The 24,636-nt window shown below is 43.5% G+C and overlaps 1 protein-coding gene across 7 annotated transcripts in view; it reads right to left on the bottom strand.

Moving 5' to 3' along the window:
- The window catches only part of synrg (synergin, gamma), a 123,760-nt gene that overhangs the window by 58,256 nt on the left and 40,868 nt on the right, over positions 1-24,636 (bottom strand). For all 7 annotated transcript variants that reach the window (XM_055658211.1, XM_055658210.1, XM_055658208.1 and 4 more), the window contains 6 exons: positions 22,074-22,151; positions 21,553-21,749; positions 18,363-18,587; positions 11,193-11,332; positions 7,570-7,685; positions 4,961-5,023 (listed from right to left, as the gene is read on the bottom strand). In XM_055658211.1, coding sequence (XP_055514186.1) covers positions 4,961-5,023; positions 7,570-7,685; positions 11,193-11,332; positions 18,363-18,587; positions 21,553-21,749; positions 22,074-22,151 — 819 coding nt within the window. The remainder of the gene's footprint in view (positions 1-4,960; positions 5,024-7,569; positions 7,686-11,192; positions 11,333-18,362; positions 18,588-21,552; positions 21,750-22,073; positions 22,152-24,636) is intronic.

Genomic DNA, 24,636 nt, shown 5'->3' on the forward strand with positions numbered 1-24,636 from the left:
AATCTTAACATTTTTTAAACAGGAATAACTTTTATTTTTCATCGGTGGAAAAAATCCACCGCACCTGATGATCGGAGGGGGACTGAGTAAGATGGCCAAAAATCACAGCTTTACGTGGTAGCGTTTTTTCTAAATTCAATATAAAGCACAAACAGGAAGTAGTCAAGATTAGACTTTTAATGATATAGAAGGCAAGGCAGCTCTAATTAGGCAAGGCAGCTCTAATTAGGCAAGGCAGCTCTAATTAGGCAAGGCAGCTCTAATTAGGCAAGGCAGCTCGCTTTAGCACTTTCAAAACCAAAGGCAACTTGCTTTAGCACTTTCAAAACCAAAGGCAAGGCAGCTTGCTTTAGCACTTTCAAAACCAAACGCAACATAGCTTTAGCACTTTCAAACCAAAACACACTTTTGCATTTTCAAACTACATTTTCAAACCACATTAAGGGCAATGACAGGCCAGTAAAACCACTCAGTTCAGTAGACATGTGTTCAGTGTTATTCACAGCTCAAACTGAGAATTGCGACCTCTCGCTCCCCCATCTTGCAGAGAACTGAGGCACCTCCACACTTCTGGGTTTTATAGTCCCTCCGGAAGGGGCGTGGCCTTCAGGAGAGAGAATCTCAACATTTTTTAAACACTAATAACTCTTGTTTTTCATCGATGGGAAAAATCCTCTTGTCCTGCGCAGTGGATGGGGGACTCTGAGTAAGATAGCCAAAAATCACAGCCGTAAGTGGCAGTGTTTTTTCTAAAATCAATATACAGAACAACAGGAAGTGGCAAGATCAGACTTTTAGTAATATAGATTTACGATTTAGATGAAGGAATTAAATGTAACATCTCCAAGTTTGCGGATGACACAAAGCTGGGTGGCAGTGTGAGCTGCAAGGAGGATGCTATGAGGCCGCAGGGTGACTTGGATAGGTTGGGTGAGTGGGCAGATGCATGGCAGATGCAGTATAATGTGGGTAATTGTGAGGTTATCCACTTTGGTGGCAAGAACATGAAGGCAGATTATTATCTGAATGGTCGACAGTTTTCAAAAAGCTGGAGTGATGCCAGGGGTAGGCCATTTAGGACTGAGATGAGGAAAAACATTTTCACACAGAGAGTTGTGAATCTGTGGAATTCTATGCTACGTGAGGCAGTGGAGGCCAAGTCACTGGATGTTTTCAAGAGAGAGTTAGATAAAGCTCTTAGGTCTAACGGAAACAAGAGATTATGGGGAGAATGCAGGAACGGGGCATTGATTTAGGATGATCAGCCATTAGAATAAAATAGAATAGAATGCTTTTTATTGTCATTCATACAGCTTGGTTTGAATGAAATTGCATTTTCTACAGTCTTAACATTACAAAAAACCCAAGACCCACACTTAACACAATTTACACAAACATCCATCAGAGTGAATCTCCCAACACCTCCTCACTGTGATCGAAGGCAAAAGTCTTATCTCTTCCCTTTGTTCTTCTCCGCGGTCCAGCAGTCCAACTGCAACGTCAAGGCGACTGGGGCTCACAATGTTAAAGCCCCCGGCGGGCGATGGTAAGTCCCGCAGACATTAAGTCGCGCGGGGCGATGTTAGGCCCCTCGCCAAGTCATTTAACCTCGCGATTCCGCCGGGTGAAGTTGCCATTGCGGGAGCTCCGAAAAGCGGTCTCCTAACAGGGACCTGCGAGCTCCTGATGTTACCGTCCACGGGGCCTGCAGCAGGAGCTTCCGAACCTCCGATGTCGGGTCGCAGCCGCGCGCCACCACAGCTCCTCACTCTCCGAAGTCAGCCAGCTCCATGATGGCAGGTCTGCAGGCTCCGCGAGTGGAGCCTCCAGGTTGGACCCGGCCGGAGGATGCCGCCGGTTCCACGATGTTAAGCCCAACGACATCGGAGACCCGACAGGGAAAAAGCCGGGTCCCCTGTACATGGAAGAGATTAAACAGTCCCCCCCCCCCCACACATACACAGCTAAAAAAATAATAAGAAACTAGAATCAAAACATACATTTAACGAGTCAAATTTTTTAAATTAAATGACAGATGGACTGCAGTCGAGCCGCTGCCGTTAGATGCCGCCACACCACTTTATCATATTGAATGGCGGTGCTGGCCCAAAGGAATGAATGGCCTACTTCAGTATCGATTAACTCATTTTTTTTTAAATATCACAATTTTGCAATAGTCAAGTTGCAAACATATCAAAACCCAGGTCTATTTCAATTCAGATTAATTAATTGTCCAGCACTTGCTGCCACAAATAAAATGCTTCTCTTCTACCTATTTCAGGTGTTCAGAGGGTAATTGGTTCATGTGATGGTAGAGAATTATTCAGCTCTTCACTTGCATTTTAATTGTTGTCCTGGAATTAAACTCTCCTTAATTCCCAATTGAAAAGGGTAGATAAAGCAACGTATGATCTGGTCTTTGATCGATGTTTTGAAGTCACTCTGAATGAGTTTTTTTGAAGATGTAACCAAAAAGGTTGATGAGGGAAGAGCTGTAGACGTTGTGTACATGGACTTCAGCAAAGCATTCGACAAGGTTCTGCATGGTAGGCTGCCCTGGAAGGTTAGATCACATGGGATCCAATGAGAAATGGCTGAATGGACAGAAAATTGGCTTCATGGAAGGAAGCAGAGGGTGATGGTGGAAGCGTACTTTTCAGTCTGGAGGCCTGTGACTAATGATGTGCCTCAGGGTTTGGTGCTGGGCTTGTTACACACATGACTGTGTGGCTAGGTTCAGCTCCAATACAATAATTAAGTTTGCTGATGACACTGTGGTGGTGGGCCTGATCTCAGACAATGATGAGAAGGCCTTCCGGGAGGAGGTGGCTGATCTAGCACTCTGGTGCCAGGAGAACAGCCTCCTCTTGAACATCAAAAAAACGAAGGAGCTGATCATGGACTTTAGGAGGGCACATCATCCGAGGACGTACACTCCATTGAGTATAAATGGGGATCCTGTGGATAGGGTGAACTGTTTTAAATATCTGGGAGTCCACATCTCTGAGGATATGACATGGTCATCACACACCTCAGCACTGGTGAGTAAGGCAAGGCAGCGCCTTTACCACCTCAGGCAATTGAGAAAATTCAGAGTGTCTCCGAGGATCCTCCAGTGCTTCTACGCAGCGGCGGTGGAAAGCATCTTGTCCGGGAACATTACCATCTGGTTTGGGAATTGCTCTGCCAAGGACAAGAAGGCTCTGCAGAGAGTAGTGCGTTCGGCTGAACGCACTATGGGAACTTCACTCACCCCACTGCAGGAACTATACAACAGGAGGTGCAACTCCAGAGCAAACAAAATCATGAGAGACCTCTTCCACCCCTGCAACGGACTGTTCCAGCCGCTACGGTCAGGCAAACGCCTCCGTTGCCATGCAGTGAGAACGGAGAGGTTGAGAAGGAGTTTCTTCCCAGAGGCAATTCGGACTGTAAACGCCCATCTCACCAGGGACTAACTCTACAGAACGTTTTTTCCTTCTATTATTTATTATGTAAAAGAATATGTGTGTTATGATTGTGTTTATAATTTGTTTGGTTGTTTTGTTGTTTGTCTTTTGCACAAAAGTCCGCGAGCATTGCCACTTTCATTTCACTGCACATCTCGTATGTGTATGTGATAAATAAACTTGACTTGACTTGACTTGTTACTGTTTGTCATCTCCATCAATGATTTAGATTAGAATGTACCTGGTATGATGACACAAAAGTGAGTGATATTGTAAATAGTGAAGATGGCTGTCAAAAATTGCAGCAGGATGTTGATTGGTTGCCAAGGTGAGCTGAGGAATGGTTGATGGAATTTAATACAGAGAAATGGGAAGTCTAATATGGGACCTACACGGTGAATAGAAACATAGAAAGAAGATGCAGCAGTAAACCATTCGGCCCTTCGAGCCAGCACCACCATTCAATATGATCATGGCTGATCATCCAGAATCAGTACCCTGATTCTGCTTTTTCCCCCATATCCCTTGTTAGCCCTAAGAGCTATATCTAACTCTCTCTTGAAAACATCCAGTGAGTAATTCCAGATTCACAACTCTCTGGATGAAAAAGTGATTCCTCAGCTAAGTCCTAAATGGCCTACCCCTTATTCCTAAACTGTGACCCCTGGTTCTGGACTCCCCCATTGGGAACATTTTTTCCTGCATCTAGCCTGTCCAATCCCTTAAGAAATGTATGCGTTTCTATGTGAACCTTCTACATTCCTGTGAATAGAAGCCCAGTCGATCCATTCTTTCATCATATGTCAGTCCTGCCATCCCGGGAATTAACCAGGTGAACCTACGCTGCTATTCCCTCAATAGCAAAATGTTCTTCCTCAAATTAGGAGACCAAAACTGCACACAGTACTCCAGATGCGGTCTCAGCAGGACCCTATACAACTGCAATATGACCTTCGTCTCGCTATGAAGGCCCACATGCCATTTGCTCTCTTCACGGCCTGCTGTACCTGCATGCTTACTTTCAGTGACAGATGTATAAGGACACCCAGGTCTCGTTGCACCTCCCCTTTTCCTAATCTGACACCATTCAGATAATAATCTGCCTTGTTCTAGCCAATAAAGTGGATAACCTCACATTTATCTCTTGTGAAGGACCTTGTCAATCTGACTGACCGATCCTGTTACTGCCTTCCGAATGCGCTGCCATTACATCTTTAACAATCGACTCAAGCATCTTCCCCATCACCCATGTCAGGCTAGCTGGTCTATAATTCCCCGTTTTCTCTCTCCCTCCTATCTTAAAAAGTTAGGTTACATTCAATACCCTCCAGTCCACAGGAACTGATCCACAGTCGATTGAACTTTGGAAAATGATCACGATGCAACCACGATTTCTAGGGCCACCTCCTAGAGTACTCTGGGATGTAGACCATCAGGCCCTAGGGATTTATCTGCCTTCAGTCCCAACAGCTTACCCAACACCATTTCATTTAATGTGAATGCCAACTCACCTGAGGCTTTACTCTCCATGCTCTGACCAAGGTCCCGAAACACACTGTATTTATCGCCAAAATCTAAAAAAAAGTTAAAATATAGTAATTTTCCTTCAGCTAAAGCACAATAGCTCTGCCTTTAAAACTATAAAACCTTCAGTCATGTCTCAATTCTGAGGAAGTGGTGCTAACCCTAAATGCTGACTGCTTGACTGGTTAACTCCAGTATCTGTACTTTTTTATCAATACTTACATCTTAGGTTTCAATTCATATTTCCTGCCAAAATGTTTAATGTCACAATGGTTTTCCTATTATATGTAATTTTCCTGCATAGTCATTTCACAACTGGCTTTCCCTCCTTTTTTATCACCTGCAAATGGGCAACCATTTATCAGATAAATTACTTTTGATAAGGCTGCTAAGGAAGATGACAGCCCATGGTATCAAAGGGCAGATACAAGCACGGATATCAGGTTGGCTGAATGGCAGAAGGCAAAGAGTGGCAATAAACACAGGAGATTAGTGTGCAAATTTAGAGCACATGGTATTGGGGATAGGATATTGACATGAATAAAGCACTGGTTGGCAGACAGGAAGCAAAGAGTAGGAATTAACAGGTCCTTTTCAGAATGGCAGGCAGTGACTAGTGGAGTGCCGCAAGGCTCGGTGCTTGGACCCCAATTGTCTACAATATATAATAACGATTTAGACAAGGGAATTAAATGTAACATCTCGAAGTTTGCGGATGACACAACGCTGGGTGGCAGTGTTAGTTGCGAGGAGCATGCTATGAGGTTGCAGGGCGACTTGGATAGGTTGGGTGAGTGTGAGGTTATCCATTTTGGTGGCAAAAACGGGAAAGCAGACTATTATCTAAATGGTGGCCGATTGGGAAAGGGGGAGATGCAGCGAGACTTGAGTGTCATGGTACACCAGTCATTGAAGGTAGGCATGCAGGTGCAGCAGGCAGTAAAGAAAACGAATGGTATGTTGGCTTTCATAGCAAAAGAATTTGAGTATAGGAGCAGGGAGGTTCTACTGCAGTTGTACAGGGTCTTGGTGAGACCACACCTGGAGTATTGCGTACAGTTTTGGTCTCCAAATCTGAGGAAGGACATTATTGCCATAGAGGGAGTGCAGAGAAGGTTCACCAGACTGATTCCTGGGATGTCAGGACTGTCTTATGAAGAAAGACTGGATAGACTTGGTTTATACTCTCTAGAATTTAGGAGATTGAGAGGGGATCTTATAGAAACTTAAAACATTCTTAAGGGGTTGGACAGGCTAGATGCAGGAAGATTGTTCCCGATGTTGGGGAAGTCCAGGACAAGGGGTCACAGCTTAAGGATAAGGGGGAAATCCTGTAAAACCGAGATGAGAAGAACTTTTTTTCACACAGAGAGCGGTGAATCTCTGGAGCTCTCTGCCACAGAGGGTAGTTGAGGCCAGTTCATTGGCTATATTTAAGAGGGAGTTAGATGTGGCCCTTGTGGCTAAGGGGATCAGAGAGTATGGAGAGAAGGCAGGTACGGGATACTGAGTTGGATGATCAGCCATGATCATATTGAATGGTGGTGCAGGCTCGAAGGGCCGAATGGCCTACTCCTGCACCTAATTTCTATGTTTCTATCTCTATACCCCTGGTTATGTGGAAACAGGTGCCAGCATGGCTGAGGGAAGGGTATCTATAGTCCGGGTTGGGTCCGAACTAGGAGGTATGCAACTGAAGAAGGGTTTCGACCCGAAACGTTGCCTATTTCCTTTGCTCCATAGATGCTGCCTCACCCACTGAGTTTCTCCAGCTTTTTGTCTGCCAGCATGGCTGAGATGTGGACTTCCACCTATGGCTCTGCTCACACTTTCCCCATTAGTGGTGTCAAGAGTCCCAAGCATCGAGATGCTGATGAGCAGCTAGTAGACAGAGCAACACCCTGCATGTATGACCAGGCTTCAAAGGAAAGTAGCACGGGGGCAATGAGGTCATGAGAGAATGTCACATTTACTCCACATATCCATTATGCCTTTTGCAAGTGGTTATGTCGCAGAATGATCTGGAACACTGAGCAGTGACAAGTGAGCAGGAGAAACAAGTGGGGGAAAGAAATGAAAAAAAATGAAAATATGAAATCTAATAAATAACATGGAGACACAGATATGGCAGACTAGAATCTAGGTCAAAAGAGGAAGACCTATTTATGCAGAGTCTCGACCCAAAGTGCTGACTATTGCTTTCCCTCCATAGATGCTGCCGAAGCCACTGAGTTCCTCCAGCAGTTTGTTTTCCTATTAAGTAACATGTTTATTAAGTTATATAATATGGAATAACAAAAACTTAGGAGCCTTTCATTGGTATTTCCTGACAGGTCAGAAGAGACTGGAAGAGTACTCAGCTAATGTAGTCACATTTATAACAGCATGCTTCTCATTTAAAAGTCTTCTCATTTAAAAAACATTTGAATGCCCCTGTCCCATTTAGGAAACCTGAACGGAAACCTCTGGAGACTTTGCGCCCCACCCAAGGTAACACATGCTTGTATTATCTACAGTATTTGTTAGATTTACATTTGTTACATTTTTTCCAATGCTCAGTTTAGGAATAAAATATTTCTAAGGCAGTCCTTTATACCTGCAAATGGTGAACTTTCAGCAGGCTTGTCTTCTGTCAAGTCTTTAAAGACTGCATATTTATCCACAGATGATGAAGCAGAGGTGCCTGAAATTGGTGTCAGTAAAGTGTGCGCACTGAAAGACAGAATTCACAAAACTATCTCAAACATCACTGTTCACAAATGCATGCCTGAAGAAGAACCATAAACTGCTTTTACCCACCAATCTTCAATCACCATTTAACACCCAATTACAGCCTGACTGCAAAAGACTGCGGCCTCGTCCACTACCCATCCCCTCCGTGCTGCACATCATCAATCTGGCCACTTCTTTATCATCTATCTATATCTATATATAAAACTGTGTGTGTGTCTGGCTGTGTGGCTGTGTGTTTCTGACTTGTGGCTGCCAGCCTTTGATTCGTTGCCACGACAACACCCGACCCACAAACGCCCTGATTTGTTCCATTTCGGTAGAGATTTCACTTTTCATTCCAAGTATCCACTCCTCATTAAATTTTGTCGTGATTATGTAGACTTTTTTAATCAAATCCTTCTCCTCCCCCACTCACTCACTCATTTTGTTGCCCCCTGCTGGCCAGCGACCATTACGGCTGCTGGCGCCCGCCTCTCGCCTCAAAGACGCCATTTAAAAACAGCCGCACTGCTGAGTGCTGGAATCTTAGGTTCGGGAATGGCTTGAGTTGGAGGACCACGTCTCCCATGGGGGCTACGAGTAGGGAACGGCTGCGTTGGGGGAGCAGACCCAACGGGTCTGCACTTGGTCTAGTTAACAATAAAAATAGAGGAGGTGGAGAGGTTGTCAACATATGACAGTCCTGCCATCCCGGGAATTAACCTCGTAAACCTACGCTGCACACCCGCAATAGCACGAATGCCCTTCCTCAAATTTGGAGACCAAAATTGCACATAATACTCCAGGTGTGGTCTCATTAGGGCCCTGTACAACCACAGAAGGACCTCTTTGTTCTTATACTCAAATTCTCGTTATGAAGGACAACATGCCATTAGCTTTCTTCACTGCCTGCTGTACTTACATGCTTACCTTCAGTGAGTGATGAACAAGGACCTCCAGATCCCGTTGTACTTCCCCTTTTCCCAACTTGACACCATTCAGATAGTAAGCTGCCTTCCTGTTTTTGCCACCAAAGTGGATAACCTCACATTTATCCGCATTAAACTGCATCTGCCATGCATCCACCCATTCACCCAAGTCACCCGGCATTCTCACAGCATCCTCCTCACAGTTCATACTGCCGCCCAACTTTGTGTCATCTGCAAATTTGCTAATGCTACTTTGAATCTCTTCATCTAAATCAACAATTCATATTGTAAATAGCTGTGGTCCCAGCTCCGAGCCTTGCGGTACCCCACTAGTCACTGCCTGCCATTCTGAAAGGGACCCGTTAATCCCTACTCTTTGTTTCCTGTCTGCCAACCAATTTCCTATCCATGTCAGTACCCTACCCCCAATTTAAAGTATTATGTTCAGTTCTGGGCACCATGCGATAGGAAAGATATTGTCAAGCTTGAAAGGGTTCAGAGAAGATTTAAGAGGATGTTACCAGGACTAGAGGGTGTGAGCTATAGGGAGAGGTTGAGGATGCTGGGTCTCTATTCATGGAGCGCAGGAGGATAAGGGGTGATCTTATAGAGGTGTATAAAATTATGAGACCAGGTAGATGCACAGAATCCCAGAGTAGGGGAATCGAGGACCAGAGGACATAGGTTCAAGGTGAAGGGGGAAAGATTTGATAGGAATCCAAGGGGTAATCTTTTCACACAAAGGGTGGTGGGTGTATGGAACAAGTTGCCAGAGGAGGTAGTTGAGGCTGGGACTATCCCAACATTTAAGAAATAGTTAGACAGGTACATGGATAGGACAGGTTTGGAGGGATATGGACCAAGTGCATGCAGGTGGGACTAGTGTAGCTGGGACACGTTGGCCAGTGTGGGCAAGTAGGGCCAAATGGCCTGTTTCCACACTGTATCACTCTATGACTCTATGATTGAATGGCGGAGTAGACTTGATGGGCCAAATGGCCTAATTCTACTATCACTTATGATCTTATGAAATGAATTAAAAGATATGTAAAAAAGTATCCATGATTAAAGAAACAAGCCATTGTTAGCTGTGGCCTAGGTGAAAACGAGTATGGACATGAGAATCAACACAACTTTGAAGCTGGTATGACTTGGGTGGGGGAGGGATGGAAGTGGGTGGGTGGGTGCAAGGATTATTTGGTTAGAGAAATTAATATTCATACTGTAGTGCGTGGGTCTCAAAATGAGGCAAGTAGTCCGCAGTTTGAGAAGCACTTTACTTTATTTCCTCCCGGTTCAGGGGAAGACGAAACCAGGGAAAGATGGCACCCAAACCCTGCCTTTTATACCCTCCGGCTAAGGACCGCCTCCGGACTGCACCACTCCTGTGCAGAGGGGTTCGGCAGTATAATGGGACGACCCTTAGGAGCCGCCACAGGACCCCCCCCCCAGAACCAGAGGCACAAAACGCAAACGACCTGCGGAAGTCAGCAGATTTAGGTGGAGGGACAGGTCGAGGGGCCGGCGGGAGGACAGGTGGAGTGACAGGTGGAGGGAGTCGTGAGGGGGGACGCCCACGGGGCCGAGGTTGAGCAACCAGCACCGGCTGGTCAATGTCCAGGTGCGCCGGCTTTAAACAGTCAATCGACACGGCCTCTGGCCGGCCCCCCATGTCCAGGACAAAAGTCGACTGCCCGTGTTCCAGCACCCGGAACGGGCCCTCGTACGGCCTCTGAAGTGGCGTCCGGTGAGCCGCCACAATACCACTGGGTTTTAATGTGCATGAAAGAACTGCAGATGCTGGTTTAAATCAAGGGTAGGCACAAAATCCTCGAGTAACTCAGCGGCACAGGCAGCATCTCCAGAGAGAAGGAATGGGTGATGTTTCGTGTCAAGACCCTACTTCAGACTGAGTTGTAAGCTGCCCAAGCAAAATATAAGATGATGTTCCTCCAATTTGTGCTTGGCCTCACTCTTGACAATGGAGGAGGCCTAGGATAGAAAGGTCGGTGTGAGAATGGGAAGTAAAGTGTTTGGCAACAAGGGAGATCAGGTAGGTCCAGGTGGACTGAGTGAAGGTGTTTCAGTGAAACGATCGCCCAGTCTACGTTTGATCTTGCCGAAGAAGAAAGGGTCCACACCTTGAACAATGAATATAGTAGATGAGGCTGGAGGAGGTTTAGACTGCCAGTCTGAAGAAGGGTTTCGACCTGAAACGTTACATATTCCTTCTCTCCAGATATGCTGTGACCTCTTTGAGTTACTCCAGCATTTTGTGTATATCTTTGACTGTATATTGAGTCAAACTGACGGAGTTCAATTTGGAAATCAGTTGGTTCAAATCCATAGTATGCAAGGTTCATTCCAGTCCACATTATTAGCTGTCCAAATGCAAGAGGGCACAGCATTCAATTTGAGAATGAACATTATATTAGAAAACACTGCTCTCTACGGCTGTCAATTTTACCAATAGGTTAAGGTGTCTAAAAATAGGATTGCAACAAGTGCTGCCATGCTCTTTAAAGAAGGTAAAGTTCAAAGTAAACGAGTGTGGGATGTACATAACAATAATTCAAACCTGACTGCAGTTTGTGAGCCTGGGGCTTTCGATAAAATTCCAGAGGCTTCACTCTTGAATCCCTTGAATGAATCATCAGTTGCATTGTGTTTAGGAGCCTCCTGAAAATCCTGGAAGTCATCATCATCAGATTTAACAGCCTAGGTAAAAGAAAGGTTTTAATCTTCTGATATATTTAATCTTAACAATATTGTTTAGTTACTACTAATATATTATCACATATTTATTAAACACATCTCTAACTTTATTTGTTGGAGGGAAATACACCGAAGGTAGACCCTCCGACAAACATGTTGGAATACCTCAGTGGGACAGGCAACATCTCTGGAGAAAAGGAATGGGTGATGTTTCGGGTCGAGATTCTTCTTCAGACTGAGAGCCAGGGGAGAGGGAAACTAAAGGTATGAAAAGGCACAGAACAAACAGCCAGGATTGATGACTCAGAAAGTTGAAGCCCACAAATTCAATCTCCTTTTCTTGATCTTCTAACAAAAGGTTTTCAGCTTGAAACATTAACATCAGGGGAGAGAGAGACACAGTTAGATATGTGGAATGGTACATGGGACATGAGGAATAGGAGTGGAATTAGGCCATTCGGCCCATCAACTCTTTCAATCATGGCTGATCTATCTCTCCCTCCTAACCAATTCTCCTGCCTTCTCCCCGTAACCTGACACCTGTACTGATCAAGGGTAAGGTGTGAAAATGGGAGATCAAAGGGGACGAAGTTCAAGGAGAATAGATCATTGTTAGCTAGGGGAAGGTGATATATAAAGATAAAATCTAATTAGAAGGACAGTCAGACTGGTTGGAGAACTAGGATGGGGAGGATGGAGAGAGAGGGAAAGAAAAGGTTACTTGAAATTAGAGAAATCAAAATCCATACCGCTGGGGTGCGAGCGCCAAGCGGAATATGAGGTACTGTTCCTCCTATTTTGTTGGGCCTCACTCTGTCCATATGGTGCCAGCGCAATAACCTGGCCCTCAATATTTAAGAGGGAGTTAGATGTGGCCCTTGTGGCCAAGGGGATCAGAGGGTATGGAGAAAAGGCAGGTACGGGATACTGAGTTGGATGATCAGCCATGATCATATTAAATGGCGGTGCAGGCTCGAAGGGCCGAATGGCCTACTCCTGCACCTAATTTCTATGTTTCTATGTTTCAACACCAGCAAAACCAAGGAACTGATTGTGGACTTTGGAAGGAGTAGGAGGGGGACCCACAGCCCCATTTATATCAACGGGTCGATGGTTGAAAGGGTCAAGAACTTCAAATTCCTGGGCGTGCACATCTCTGAAGATCTTTCCTGGACCAAGAACACTAACGCAATTATTAAAAAAGCTCATCAGCGCCTCTACTTCCTGAGAAGATTACGGAGAGTTGGATTTTCAAGGAAGACTCTCTCTAACTTCTACAGGTGCACAGTAGAGAGCATGCTGACCGGTTGCATTGTGGCTTGGTTCGGCAATTTGAGCGCCCTGGAGAAGAAAAGACTACAAAAAGTAGTAAACACTGCCCAGTCCATCATCGGCTCTGACCTTCCTTCCATCGAGGGGATTTATCGCAGTCACTGCCTCAAAAAGGCTGGCAGTATCATCAAAGACCCACACCATCCTGGCCACACACTCATCTCCCTGCTACCTTCAGGTAGAAGGTACAGGAGCCTGAAGACTGCAACAACCAGGTTCAGGAATAGCTACTTCCCCTCAGCCATCAGGCTATTAAACCTGGCTCGGACAAAACTCTGAAATAACCACTTTCTGTTATTTGCACTTTACCAGTTTATTTATTCATGTGTGTATATATTTATATCATGGTATATGGACACATTTATCTGTTTTGTAGTAAATGCCTACTATTTTTTTTCTGTGTGCTTAAGCAAAGCAAGAATTTCATTGTCCTATACAGGGACACATGACAATAAACCCACTTGAACTTGAACTTAACAGTGGAGGACGCCCAGGACGGAAAGGTTAGTGCGGGAATGGGAGGGGGAATTAAAATGTTTAACAACCGGGAGATCAGGTAGGTCTAGGCGGACTGAGCAAAGGTGTTCAGTGAAACCGTCGGCGAGCCTGCGCTTGGTTTCACCGATATATCAAGTTCACACCAGGAACAGCGGATACAGTAGATGAGGTTGGAGGAGGTGCAGCAAGTGAACCTCTGCCTCACCTGAAAGGACTGTCAGGGTGCTTGGACGGAGTCTTTATTCATTGGACCCACAGTCAAAATTATCACATGTAACTTTGTCTCAATTGTTTCAGCGTAAAAAAATAACGACAAGCAACCTTTAAAATGTACTTTTGAAAAATCATTATGAATCAGTGATTTATTTTTCATAAGATTTCCTGTTTTCATGAAAATCTGGAAGCCATGCAGTCCACCAAGTCCATACTGATTACCAGCATAGCAATCCCATCAAACAAATTCCACCTTGTCTTCTTCCCCTGTAGCTCATGTTCATAATTCATAGAAGAATTAAGCCATTTGGCCCATCGCCTACTCCGCCATTCAATCATTGCTGATTTCTTGTTCCCTCTCAACCCTATTCTCCTCCCTTCTGTCCAATTCCATAGATTCACGACACTCAGACTGAAGAAATTACACCTCATCTCCTTCCTAAAGGTTCATCCTTTTATTCTGAGGCTAAGGCCTCTTGTCCTAGACTCTTCCACTTGTGGAAACATCCTTTCCACATCCATTCTATCCACTATACAGTAAGTTTGTGTGAGGTTCCCCCCCCATCCTTCTAAACTCCAGCGAGTACAGGCCCAGTGCCATCAAACACTCATCATACGTTAACCCATTCATCCCTGGGATCATTCTTGTAAACCTCCTCTGGAACATCTCCTCTGGCACATCCTTCCACAGATATGGGGGCCAAAACTGCTCACAATACTCCAAATGCAGTCAGAAAAGTACCTTATAAAGCTTCAGCATTACATCTCTGTTTTTCTATTCTAGTCCTGTCAAAATTAATGCTGCCATTGCATATGCCTTCCTTACTACCGATTCGATTTGCAAATGAACATTATGGGAATCCTGCACCAGCACTCCCAAGTCCCTTTCCACCTCAAATTTTTGGATTCACTCCCCATTTATAAAATAGTCTTCTCCTTCATTCCTACTACCAAAATGCATGAAGCGACAATTTGCTACATTGTATTCCATCTGCCACTTTTTTGTCCACTCCCAAGCTGTACAACCCTTCTGCAGAGTCCCTCCACCTATCTTTGTATCATCGGCAAACTTGGTTACAAAGCCTTCAATTCTATCATCCAAATTATTGATATACCACGTGAAGAGTAGCGACCCCAGCACCGGCCCCTGCAGAACTCTGCTAGTCACTGGCATCCAACTACAGAAAAGCCCCCTTTATTAGCACTCTGTGCCTTCTGCCATCCAGTCAACCTGCTATCCATGCTAGTATCTTCCCTCTGATACTATGGACTCTCATCTTGATTAGCAGACACGTGTAGCACCTTATCAAAGGCCTTCTGAAAATCTAGGTAAAAAAAACATCCACCGACTCTCCTTTATCTATCCTATTTACTTCATCAAAGAATTCCAACAATTTCATCGGACAAGATCTCCCTTTCACAAAACCTTGTTGACTTTGGCCTTTTGCTGATCCCAAGAACCCTGCTGTTAAGGGTTATATGCTTTAATTGCATATTTTTCTCCTTACATTCAATCTTCCAAAGTGCAAACCTCTCAGTTGCTCAGATTAAACTCTATCTGCCATTTCACCAATTTCTGATCTGCATCCCACTGTATACCTGGACACCCTTCCTCGCAGTCTGTGACCCCAACAATCTGAAAACTTACTCACTTGTCGACATTTAAATATCAGTCATTAATTATAACAGCAGAGGTCCCAACACAGATTCCTCTGGAACTCCACTGGTCACAGATCTTCAGTATAAATATTGACCTTCCACCACAAGGCTGTGTCTTCTATCAGTAAATTAATTCTGAATCCATAAAACCAAGTCACTGTTAATCCCGTGTATGTTTATCTTCTGGATCAGCCTACCATGAGGGACCAAATCAAATGACATAACTAAAATCCATGTAAACAACAGTCACCACCTTACCCTCATCAATCCCCTTCATCACCTCATCAAAAAACCTGATTGTGTTTAGTTTGGATACAACGCAGAAACAGGCTCTTCAGCCCACCAACCTGCGATCCCCACACATGAATACTATCCTACACTAGGACCAATTTTTTGCATTTATACCAAGCCAATTAACCTACAAACCTATACGTCTTTGGTGGGTGGGAGGAAACTGAAGTCTCGGAGAAAAGCCCACGCAGGTCATGGGGACAATGTACAAGCTCCATAGTGACAAGTACCCATAACTGTACCCATAGTGACAAGAACTCGGGACGCTGGAGCTGTATGTGCTGTAAGGCAGCAACTCTATCTCTGTGCTACCGTGCAAGTACGATGTGAGATGTGTCCGGCTGTGTGCGAAGCCATACTGACTGTCCCTAATTAACCCAAAATGGAAGTAAATCCTATCCCAAAGAATAATCCCCATTTACTTTCTTACCATTGACTTGAGGCTCACTGGCCTATAATTCCCTGGATAATCTCTAGGACTGTGGCCTTCATTAGTGAGGGTATTGAGTATGGAGGTTGGAATGATACTGTTGTATAAGATATTGGTGAGACCACATTTGGAGATTGAGGGGGGATCTTATAGAAACTTACAAAATTCTTAAGGGGTTGGACAGGCTAGATGCAGGAAGATTATTCCAGATGTTTTGGAAGTCCAGAACTAGGGGGTCACAGTTTAAGGATAAGGGGGAAATCTTTTAGGACCGAGATGAGAAAATCATTTTTTACACAGAGAGTGGTGAATCTGTGGAATTCTCCGACACAGAAGGTAGTTGAGGCCAGTTCATTGGCTATATTTAAGAGGGAATTAGATGTGGCCCTTGTGGCTAAAGGGATCAGAGGGTATGGAGAGAAGGCAGGGACGGGATACTGAGTTGGATGATCAGCCATGATCATATCGAATGGCGGTGCAGGCTCGAAGGGCCGAATGGCCTACTCCTGCACCTGTTTTCTATGTTTCTATGGAGTATTATGTTCAGTTTTGGTCACCCTGCTATAGGAAGGATCTTGTTATGGTGGTAAGAGTTTAGTGGAGAAGATTTATGAGAATGTTACCAGGACTTGAGGCCCTGAGCTATAGGGAGAGGTAAGACAGGCCAGGATTTTACTCCTTGGATCAAAAGAGGCTGATAGGTGATCATGTAGAGATCTATAAAATCAGAAGAGGAATAGAAGCGGAGGGTATTAGGGGTATACTGGATTAGGGGGTATTAGCCACAGGGAGAGACTGGATAGACTTGGACTAGGTTCTGGATAGTTGATGGTGCTTGAAGACTTAATTCCAACACAGGGTCAAAGCTAAGAAGAGTGGATTTCCAACATGTTGATGAGAACACTGATCTGTTGACACACTGATTTGTTCTGTATTTATGCCTACAACATTCTGTTGTGCTGCAGCAAGCAGGAATTTCATTGTCCTATCTGGGACACATGACAATAAACTCACTTGACTCTACACTTGTAACACATAGTGGGAATTGGGTTATGGGATGTTCACCTGTAATTACCAACCAGCTCTCAGAGCGCTATCAGGGATGTACTTTGCACAGAAGCACAGTTTGCAAATAATGCAGGAGGCAATATATAATCAGCCAGTGCCTTGGAAGGAGAATCATCACTCAGGCAATAGCTGAAAGGTGTCACTCATTACAACTCTATCATTGATCATTAAAGGAATACAAGTTTATCATACTTTTTCTATTTTTGTAGATTACCTCTGTAATTTCTTTTCAAGGCAGCTAACTGATTATACTCTTTAAAAGATATTAACTTTATTCCTGTTATTGGATATCTTTGGCGCATTGACTAGGTATGTTGCAAAACTTACCTTCAGCGACGCTGCAGTTCTGCCGCTGCCCGTGTGCGCGACATTGGCGCCTTTGAGGGGGTGGGGGCGGGTTTAAAAACGCGATTTTCTCTAGGCTGTTGAAATCGAAGTTGCTGACGAAAAATCGCTGCGAAATTCATTTGCTGCAGGTATTTTTAAACTAAATTGGGTTATTTAATTGTTATAGTAGATTAAAAATCATCCTCTAAAGCCGCGAACCCCGACAACAGGACGGATCTCATGTAGGGAACAAGGCAAGTTAGGTTGTTTATCTTTACATTAAAAAGGGCTTCTAAAGATCCATTTATTCAAAATTTTATGTTTCGAGTAGCTGACTTGGGGGTCCATTCAATCCCGCAGTATCTTTCTGGGCATATGGGCTACAAATCCACCGCAACGGCAGCGTTCCAAACCAGCGCGCTCCACAGAATCCCACTGGCAAGCTGATTTAAATGGCCATTATTTTACAGCAATTGAACACTAAATCCCTTCCATTTGGCCCATAAATTAATGTCAATGAGATTTAAAAATCATGTTTTATTGTGAATTCTTGTGTGAATGTTCTTTGGACACTTAGGCTATTTAAAAATGTTAATCTTTTCTTAAGAAATGGATAGATGTTTAGATCTAGTAATTGAATTTTGGAATTAGCTACAATTGGGTAAGTAACTAATTATATGCTTTAATTTCAGGTCATCCAAGTAAGATTATTTAATATTTGTTTCAGAATGCTTCTATCTATAATAACTGAAAATGCCTTTCAGTTCTCTTAATGTTTAATAAAGTTATGGCCATTTCACTGTCCTTGATCACAGCTTTTATGTTAAGTCAATGAAAAATCAATAGGGAACAAGATGCTAATTTCCGAGTATGAAAATGGCCATAACTTGTTTAATACTGAGATATGAAAGTGAATTAGATGTCAAATTAAACTTCTTTTTATGCTTTATCTGATGGGATAAATTGCAGACTTGATTTTTATAAATTTCAAAATGTTGTAACATTGCTACATTGACCAACAGAAGTAATTGTTTCATGAGAATGCAGCATGGAGTACATTTTCTTGTTGTTAATGCTATGACAAACATAAGGTGGCTGTCGATTATCTCAGCGCTATTTTACTTCCGTACCCAGCTCTCAATCACAGAAGCACCATGTGATTTGGTTAAGAATTTCTGGGATATCATGTACTTGTTGTTTTAATAATACTGTTACCTGACTGACAGGAAATGATGTCATAAAGCTACTGGAAACTGGGACAGCACTACCACCCAGTGGCGTGGGAAGATCCATTCCTGCTTGAACAGACAGACTTGCACCCGAAGCCATGGAAAGCATGGGTTGCTGTGGAACTGAAGTCATCGCCATTGCATTTAGCGTAGGAAGAGGAGCCGATGAAAACTGGTTGAGATTTTCAAGATTCAATGTAGGAATGCCCCTCTGAAACAAAAAAAACACTGATTAGTATAATTTAGAACCAAATCACATTAGCCAATTATGCAGATATAATCCAATGTATATCCTAGGTATCCAGAAATAATAAGTTTCCAATACATTCACTTGCCTATTGAAAACAATAATGACAGACCATAGGCCCCATCAATTTGACAACTTAAAGTTTGTACTTACTTTGATTTAGATGATGGGATTCAAAGTAACATTAGCAAATTTGCAGATGACACAAAGCTGGGTGGCAGTGTGAACTGTGAGGAGGATGCTATGAGGATGCAGGGAGACCTGGACAGGTTGGTGAGTGGGCAGATGCATGGCAGATGCAGTTTAATGTGGATAAATGTGAGGTTATCCACTTTGGTGGTAAAAACAGGAAGGCAGATTATTATCTAAGGGGTGTCAAGTTGGGAAAAGGGGAAGTAGAATGGGATTTGGGGGGTCCTTGTTCAACAGTCACTGAAAGTAAGCATGCAGGTACAGCAGGCAATGAAGAAACCGAATGGCATATTGACCTTCATAACAAGAGGAGACGAGTATAGGAACAAAGAGGTCCTTCTGCAGTTGTACAGGGCCCTAATTTGAGGAAGTAATTCTTGCAATTGAGGGAGTGCAGCGTAGGTTCACGGTTAATTCCTGGGATGGCGAGACTGTCATATGTTGATAGAATGGAGTGGCTGGGCTTGTATACTCTGGAATTTAGAAGGGTGAGAGGGGATCTTATTGAAACATATAAGACTATTAAGGGTTCGGATACACTTGAGGCAGGAAACATGTTCCCAATGTTGGGGTAGTCCAGAACCAGGGGCTACAGTTTAAGAATAAGGGGTAAGCCATTTAGAACGGAGATGAGGAAATACTTTTTCACACAGAGAGTTGTGAGTCTGTGGAATTCTCTGAGGGCGGTGGAGGCCGGTTCTCTGGATACTTTCAAGAGAGAGTTAGATAGAGCTCTTAAAGATAGCGGAGTCAGGGGATATGGGGAGAAGGCAGGAACTGGATACTGATTGTGGATGATCAACCATGATCACATTGAATGGCGGTGCTGGCTCGAAGGGGCGAATGGCCTACTCCTGCACCTATTGTCTATTGTCAGTCAAATGCGAGGCCACTGACAGTGATTGTCGGCATTGCAATTAGATATTTTCAAAGAAACTGTTATTTTATGGTATTTTAAATGTTATTGATACAGTTGGGATTATAAATGCTTTGGGAGTTGTCAGGGGGAATCGATTAGCTTCATTATAGATGCATTAAATTAAATTCATATTTCATAAAACACAGGAGCAGAATTCTGCTATTCAGCCCATTGTGTCTGCTCTGCCAATCGATCACGGCAAATCTATTTTTCCCTCTCAACCCCATTCCCCTGCCTTGTACACCTAACCTTTGACACCCTGACTAATCAAGAACCTGGCATTCACTGCTTTCAAAATACCCTTAGAGGTGGCCTCCACTGCCCTCTGTAGCAATGAATTCCACAGATTCACTACCCTGAAGCCTAAGAAATTCCTCCTCATCTCCTTTCTAAAGGTTCGTCGTTTCACTATGACGCTATGCCCTTGGTGATAATCTCCCTGTACTGGAAATACCCACGCCACTGCTACTCTATGCAGGCCTTTGATTAGTCGGTAGGTTTCAATAAGATCCCTCTTAATCCTTCTAAGTGAATACACGCCCAGAGCCATGAAATGGTCCTCATACGTTAACCCAAACCTCCTCTGGACCCTCTCCAATGCCAGCACAGTGGCGTAGCAGTAGAGTTGCTGCCTTACAGTGCCAGTGACCTGGGTTCGATCCGGACTATGGGTGCTGTCTGCTGTGCTCTGGTCTCGTCACACATTCTAAATGTGTAAAGGTTAGTAGGTTAATTGGCTTTTGTAAAAATTGTAAATTGTCCCTAGTGTGTAGGATAGTGCTAGTGTACGGGGTAATCGTTGGTCAGCGTGGACTCAGTGGGCCGAAGGGCCTGTTTCTGTGCAGCAACTAAAGTCTAAATCGTTTCCTCAGATCTGCGGCCCAAAACTACTCCCAATACTCCAAATATGGTCTGGCCAGTACCTTATAAACCCTCAGCATTACATCCTTGCTAATATATTAGTCCTCTCAAAATGAATGCTAACATGCATTTGTTTCCTAACTACCAACTCAACCTGCAAATTAATCCTTTGGGAACAGAACCATAGAAACATAGAAAATAGGTGCAGGAGTAGGCCATTCGGCCCTTCGAGCCTGCACCGCCATTCAATATCAATAATCATCCAATTCAGTATCCTGTACCTGCCTTTTCTCCATACCCCCTGATCCCTTAAGCCACAAGGGCCACATCTAACTGCCTCCTAAATATAGCCAATGAACTGGCCTCAACTACCTTCTGTGGCAGAGAATTCCACAGATTCACCACTCTCTGTGTGAAAAATGTTTTTCTCATCTCGGTCCTAAAAGATTTACCCCTTATCCTTAAACTATGACCCCTTGTTCTGGACTTCCCCAACATCGGGAACAATCTTCCTGCATCTAGCCTGTCCAACCCCTTAAGAATTAATAAGCTTCTATAAGATCCCCACTCAATCTTCTAAATCCCACACCAGCACCCTCAAGTCCCTTTGCATCTCACATTTCTCAATCTCTTCCCTTTAAAAAAAGAGTCTACGCCTATTAAACAATCTCAATAATACTTTCAAAACATGCTGATGGTCAGTTATGAGATATTTAAGTTTGTTTTGTACTACTGAATCACATTAATAGCTCTACAGTGCCCTTTGGGACAAAGACCCATCATTTATTTATTTGCCTCTGTACACCACAATTTCAGATTTGTTATAGAAAAAAATCACATGTGGTTAAAGTGCACATTGTCAAATTTTATTAAAGGCCATTTTTATACATTTTGGCTTCACCATGTAGAAATTACAGCAGTGTTATTAATTATATAAAATAGCCAATGTTACAATACCTGAGACATGGCTACCATAGCCAATACTGTATACAGTTCCTCTTTCGTTAGTTTGCCAGGAGTTGCGCGATTAGCAAGAGCCCATATTTGGCCCAGCATCTCTCTGGGTAATCCCGATGACAGAAGAATTGGATAAAGTTTTGCTGTCTCAATACCCACAGGGGAGAGAGTGACTTCAAGAACTTTCCTGTAGAGTTCTGTTGGAATATTATTTAGGTGGAATTTACAGAAATGAAAAGTCAGCAGAGTTAAATTATAATTATCTTGCTTGTATTTCCTAAAATTGAATTGTTTGAGTACATTATAGACATAAGTGGGGTCTCAAACCCCCTGCCCAACATCAGTGAGGCTATATGCCATCACCACCATCCAAAGAGCAACGAGAGATGGGCAATAAATGGTGACCTTGCCTGTCAAGACAACACCCCAAAGAATGAATGAAAATACATGGGAGCACCATGTGAAAAAAAGCCCATGAATCACTTTCAGCTGGAGGTTTGAACAAACAAAATCCACTGTACCTGGGACAAGATTGTCATTGAACAGCCATGGAGGAAGCATGGGTTGAAGCGTATCCTGTGGAGGGTACACACCGACACCTAAGGAAATAAAGTAAATGACTACTTACTAAGTGAAATAAAATAGCTAGCCTGGTGTAAGACTTATTCCAGAAATATGTTATTTATGTTGCAATGTGACAGTCTCATAATATGCCGAATTCCAGTTTAAGATTTCTGTAAAACATCCAAGATGATCAGTAAAATGTTAATCAAAGAAAAATATATATATTAAACCAAGTTCTTTATGGTTATTCAATCCTTGGAACATGTTTGATATATTAGATACTTCCCCCATTGGTCAATAAACAAATAAATTGTTAAACCTGATAAATTGAAAGTGTCAGGAGTTAAATACAGAACCAGTAGTCGCCATTTTTCCAAGAGATTCTTTCACTTTTGCAACTGGCTTTTTTTGCAACACCATCACACTTTTCATTTGAATTTTCTGATATACATGAACCGTGTGTTAACTAGACTGTTCTGAAGCCTCCTCCTGAACCGGCCACCAGACTGCACTATTCCCTCTCCTTTTGGGTAACCATCTAACCTCCTCTCAGTCCTCCTCCAAAGTACTGCAATAATCATATATATTCACATTACGCTGTTGCCCAATGTGGCAAGATGACCACACACAACTGCAGCTGTTAAAGTCACTATGGTGTCCCATGAAAGGACACTGCTTACACTTGAACATATAATAAACAATACTGTATTACTGGAATACAATCTGCACACACGTATACATTGCTGGTAACATACCAGCTTTATTTTAGTTCATAATCTGGTTTTCATCACAAAGAAATAAAACGTAATAGCTTGGTAATAGGTAGGCCATGATTTAACAGAGTTTCCTCTAGGTACTCTGGAATTTGTCAAATGTTTACTCTGGCAATATGTAGAGAGCCCACATAAGGAGTGGGCTATGCTTGATCCAGTCTTGGGAAATTGGGAGAGGCAAGTGGATGAAGTGTTCGTGAATGAGCCTTTTGGGACCAGCGAACATTGTTCGATTAGGTTTAAGATAGTTATGGAGGGAGACACAGCAAGCCCACGAGTTAAAATTCTAAATTGCAGCAGGGCCAACTTTGAGGGTATCAGACAAAAACTCACTCAGGTTGACTGCAGTAGGTTGTTTGAAGGAAAAGGAATGTCAGGAAAGTGGGTTGTTTTTAAAAGTGTGCTGATAAGTCCGGAACATGCACGTTCCCGTTAGAATGAAGGGCAAAGCAGATAAGTGTAAGGAAACATGGATGACGAAGGGAATAGCGGCTCAGGTCAAGAGTAAGAAGGAGGCAGCGGCAGGTATAAGCCATTGAGATCAAGTGTACATCTGGAGGAGTTCCAGAAACTAAGGAGCAAGCTAAAAAATTAAATCAGGAGGGCAAAATGGGGATAGGAGATAGCTGTGGCAGATAGCATTAACCACAATCCCAAGAGATTTTATGTACATAAATGGAGAGAAGGGTACCAGAGAGAGAGAGTGAGACCCCTCAGCAATCAAAGTGGTTAACCCTGCATGGAGCCACAGGAGGGGCAAGGTCCTTAATGAGTATTTCTCTGATTTTTACTGTGGAGAAAGATACGAGAACTGGTGAACTTGGGTCAGTCAATGGAAGTGTCTTGAGAGCAGTCAATATACAGCCAATGAGGTGTTGAAGGTCCTGACAGAATGTAGACAAATCATCCAGGCAAAATCAGATATAGCCGAGTACACTGTGGGAAGCTAGAGAGGAAATTGCAGGCCCCCCTGGCTGAGATTTACGAGTCGTCATTCAACACTGGTGAGGTAGGTTGCAGAAGACTGGAGGGTGGCAAATGTTGTGCCTCTATTGAAGGGCTCCAGTGAAAAGCCAGGAAAATACAGGCCATTGAGTCTAGCATCTGTAGTCAGTAGGTGACAAGAGAGTATTCTGAGGAATAAGATATACATGCACTGAGATGGACGAGGGCTGATTAGGGATAGTCAATATGGTTTTGTACCTGGGAGGTCATATCTCAAGCATCTGATTATGTTTTTTGTAGATGGGACCAAAAAGGTTGATGAGGCTAGAGCTGTAGATGTTTCAGCAAGGCATTTACAAGGTTCTGTATGACCAGCTGCTCTGAAAGGTTAGAGCACATGGGATCCAAGGAGAGATAGCTGAATGGATAGAAAATTGGCTTCATGGAAGTGGGTGGTATTGCAGATAGTGAAGATGGTTGTCAAAAATTGTAACAGGATCTTTACCAGTTGGGCAGGTGGGCTGTAGAGCAGAGGGATCCAGGTGTGCAGGTAACATAGTTCCTTGAAAGTGGCATTGCTGGTAGATAGGGTGGTCAAAAAGGCTTTTGGCACTTTGGCCATCATCAGTCAGAGTATTGAGTATATATTGAATACATTGTCTTTATCTCTCGTTTCCCTTATCCTTAACTAGTCTGAAGGGTCTCAACCCGAAACATCACCCATTCCTCTCTCAAGAGATGCTGCCTGTCCTGCTGAGCTACTCCAGCTTTTTGTGTCTATCTTTGGTTTAAACCAGCATCT

Source organism: Leucoraja erinacea, chromosome 28 (assembly GCF_028641065.1).
Source record: "Leucoraja erinacea ecotype New England chromosome 28, Leri_hhj_1, whole genome shotgun sequence".
Lineage (NCBI taxonomy): Eukaryota > Metazoa > Chordata > Chondrichthyes > Rajiformes > Rajidae > Leucoraja > Leucoraja erinaceus.